The 4,121-nt window shown below is 47.4% G+C and overlaps 1 protein-coding gene across 1 annotated transcript in view; it reads left to right on the forward strand.

Moving 5' to 3' along the window:
- IGHMBP2 (immunoglobulin mu binding protein 2) overlaps window positions 1–4,121 on the forward strand; it is a 168,731-nt gene that overhangs the window by 8,767 nt on the left and 155,843 nt on the right. The window contains exon 2 of the mRNA XM_019519850.1: window positions 2,517–2,686. Coding sequence (XP_019375395.1) covers window positions 2,517–2,686 — 170 coding nt within the window. The remainder of the gene's footprint in view (window positions 1–2,516; window positions 2,687–4,121) is intronic.

The raw sequence follows: 4,121 nt of genomic DNA on the forward strand, positions 1-4,121 counted from the left end.
GGGGCATGTAAGAGGCAAGAACGTCTGTTTGCTAGTGTTTTGTGCTGCCATTAAACATTTTCTGATGTGACAAGGGCAGCATCTGTTTGTAGTCTCTGTCATGTAGGGATCATCTGTCACCGTGCCCCTCTGCTGCCTACACTGGGTGAGATTTATTGCTCTCTGCATGTCTTTTTATAGTACCTCTACCTTGCCGTCTGCCATTATGGGAGTTAATTATGCCATTGGAAACACTCTCCTTCTTCCTCCCACTCCCTTTTTATGCACTACAGTGCATGCTGTATAGACACACAAATGAGGGTCAGTCTCTACCCCACAAAAAGATGACAGTCTGGGGGCTCATCTACACCTGAGCAGCTCAGGCAATGTTCCACAAGGGGAATTTCCCTCTAGAATGTCCAAGCGTAGGAGGTACCTTCAGTCTGCAGGCAGTTACTTTTATATCAAGGTACCTTGTGTCAGTTTAGCTTGTTCCCATCCCTCACAGGCATACACAGGCATACATTTTATTAAAATAGTTTAACCCTGGGTGTACCAGAGTGTGTACCCCGCTTTCCAGTAGAAGGGAATGGTCAGCAGGCTATACGTGCTGGAGATGGAAACTGCAGGTTGCTTGCACCTTCCCCTTGTCCGATGTCTCTATAGAGGAAGACCAGGATACAATATCTTAACTATATACATGGTTTATTCAGATGCAGAATAAAAGGGGAGGGGATAGAATAAACTGGATGGGTGATAAAGATAAATATTTACATATAATACATCAAGTCAACAAATAACAGAACAGGTAAGTATAGCAGTCCCCAAGATCCACAAGAGAAACTTCGCCCATGGAGCCTCAGAGGGTAAGTATGTCCCAGAAATTGATAGGTAAGCACCCCCAAAATATAAAGCACAGTAAACAGTTAATAAACTCTCCAGAATAGAAAACACAACAAGCAATTAATAAACACTCCAAAATATAAGGCATGGTAACCCCAAATACCCACTTTTCTAGAGGAGTCTGTCTCTCTAGCCTAACCCCTTCTGATGAGGCTATGTCCACTGTGTCCCTCCCTAGTGGGAAACCCCTTTGCCCAAGATCTCATGCTTCCTGGTGAGTAGGGGTCCAGCAAGGGTTCCCGGTGTTTTGTCCCCAGCTAGGCAAGCAGCTCCTGCAGTGGGTGCTCTGCCTCAGTCCCTGCATGGGGTGCGTGGCTTGTTTGCACACCCAGACGGCTCAGCCTTCTCAGCAGGTTGCAGGCCTGGGCCACCTCGTGCATGCCCAGGGCCAGGGCTCCAGTTCAGTCCTGCAGTGCTGTGGAGCCTGCACTGCCCATGGGCCCTCATGTCTGGCAGTGGGGAACAGGGCCCAAACCACCCCCTGCCCCCTCCAAGGGCCCTCGACCCAACAATGACTCACCGTGCAGTGGCGTGCTCCAGTGCTGACCTTGTGCCAGGGTTGGAGACCTGAGCCACCTCAAGCAGCTCCCAAGGTCCCTCTCCCTCTCGGACACTCTGTGCAGCGACACCTGCACTATCCAGCCATGCTGGAGTTGGAGACCCGAGCTGTCTTGAGTGGTTCCCAAGGTCCCAGTCCCTTGGACCCTCTGTGCAACAATGCCTGCACCGGCTCGCCATGCTCTTGCGGCGAGGGGTTGGGGACGTGGCTGCCTGCCGCTCCCATCCAACAGTGGAGTCTTCAGGCTCTTCTGGGCAACTGGAAGCGCCCCCTGGGTAGCTCTTCCCCAGCTTGTCCTCCACCCTGGCTTCTTCTTTCTTCTCCGTCCCACATTGTCTCCCCTGCGTGCTGTACACGCAGCTCCTTAAATACCCTTTTGGGGCTCCGCCCCAAGATTGAAGACTGGCCAACCGGGAGGGGGAAAGGGGGGGAGTAGTAGAGCACAGTCTTCAATTAGGTCCGCTCGTTGCCTCACCCCGACGTAGGGGTGGGGTGGACTACCGAGGCTCCTCCCCCGCTGGTCTCTGATCGGTGGGTTTGCCCAACGATCACTTTGGCAATGCTCGAAGCCCGAGGAACTGGGCAAAGATGGGCACGCCCACCACAAGAAACACCTTTCTTTTGACAGCCTAGGGATATTGACATGCCTTAACTATGCTATCATTAAAGAGGTGCATGTTCATGTATAGACAAGTCCATGCTACCCCACTGTGCATGTCTTGCACCTCAAGGAGGTGTCTTTTCAGGCTCTTTGCCTTCAGGAGCGATGTACCTTACATGAGTCTCTCTTCTCAGGGCTATACTTAAAGTCCTTGGTCTGGATAATCCCAAATGCAGATTACTGCAGTGGGTTTTCTAAAAATAGCTTCCTATTAGTCCTATAGCCTCAACTCCCAAACAGGCTGATTCCAAGGGCTGGTTTACAAACAGTGTTTCAACAGGAGTTTTGCTGTATTTCTTTTCTAGTGTCTTTATCGCCATCATCTCCCCTTCTCCCAGCCCCTTTTTTCAGTATTTGAAATTTAGAAGAGCTGCTCCCTTGCCAATGACTGGGGTGTCTGTCTTTGTTTTCCAGGGCATGGCGAGAAAACATCTCCTTGAAAGAACTTCAGCGCAGGGGGGTCTGCTTGCTGAAACTGCAAGTGGCCAGTCAAAGAACTGGGTTGTATGGACGACTGCTTGTAACTTTTCAGCCGAGAAAGTATGAGTCAGATGTGGAGCTGCCCTATAACAGCTTTGGGCCTGGTATGTAACATTTCTGTTGATAAAAAGGGAATTGAGGGGAAAGTTAATAAAGTATTTTATAATATCCTTTATTATGTTTCTAAAAAACTAAGCAATGGAGGGAAATACAGTGAAAAAATGCTGGTAGCCATATTCTGTTCCACCTGTTAGGCATCTAAGTGGACTTAGGCACCTAAGTGTGATCTTATTGCATCCTGCCCAGCATTTTGGAAAACAGTTCATGTAAAAAATAGATAGTTCCTTTCTCCTTCTCATTGCTTTTTGTTGCTTAGTTGCAAGACTAAGATGATGAAATACTGATTTTTTTAGAAACTTGGTCAAGGTATAATATGATTGCTTTTAAGGGTAGAATAAGATTGCTCTTAAGCACCATTTACACGGCTAATAGGTGGAATATGACCTGGCCTTTAATAGTATGTTGAATCTGCAGATCTTCATGAAACCACCATTTCATAATTAAGCCCAATAGTGTGATCAGCAGAGACCCATCTTGAAGATAATACAAAAACTGGGCTGCTCTGAGCTCATAATCCATTTGAAATTGGGTCACTCTCGTTTGTTTCTCAGCCCAAATAACTGACATACATCTGAGCAGTCTCTTGGAAAGAGCACAATGTCATGTCCTCTCGTGTATTGTAGAGAAAAGAGTATCTGAAATGGATTGTCTGAAGTTCAGGGAAGTGAGAGCTTTCAAAAAGCCCCTTGAAACCTCATCTCCCCAAGTACTGCCTCTGTAAGAGCACTTCATTGCCCATCTATGGCAGAAAAGCTGGCATGAGCTGAAGTTTAATGCATTGGGTGTGGGGATTACTGGTGTCTGAATACTTTTAGGCTGTATCCCTAAACAAATTGATGTTTTAGGAGGTGCAAAGCGAAGGAAAGGGAAGGGATGTATAACTGATCCTTTGGTCTCTGTCATCTAAGAGGAGGATACATCCTTTCTTTAAGGGTTTGACACAAATTATAAATAGGGGTGCACCGATAAAGATTTTCTTGACCAATACTGGCAGCTGATTATAAACCAACATATTGGCTAATGCCGATCTGATAACCAATATTTAGTAATAATGCAAGGCATTTTAAACTACTGACATAAACCTTTTATTTAGGCCTCGTATGTCACATGTATCAGTGTCCTGGCACTTAAAATGTTGGTGGGGGTTCTTGAATTCAAGCTTGTTGAATGAGCTTTAGTTCAAGCATCGTCGCCACCATTTTTAAGCACAGGGCACTCCGGCATTTTAATTAAAGTGATTTTCAGGGCCGCTACAATTAATTAAAGTGCTGCCCCCACCCCCATCTCCAGAGCACATGTAAAAGTGCCAAGGGCCAGCTTCCTGAGCCTGTCCAGCAGGGCTGAGGAGGAAGGTGTGAGCCTACCTGGCTGCCCAGGGCTGGGTGGTCTTTGGGGCAGGCTCCCTGCTCTCCTACCTCT

Source organism: Gavialis gangeticus, unplaced genomic scaffold, assembly GCF_001723915.1.
Source record: "Gavialis gangeticus isolate Ggan-Ray unplaced genomic scaffold, GavGan_comp1, whole genome shotgun sequence".
NCBI classification, from domain to species: domain Eukaryota; kingdom Metazoa; phylum Chordata; order Crocodylia; family Gavialidae; genus Gavialis; species Gavialis gangeticus.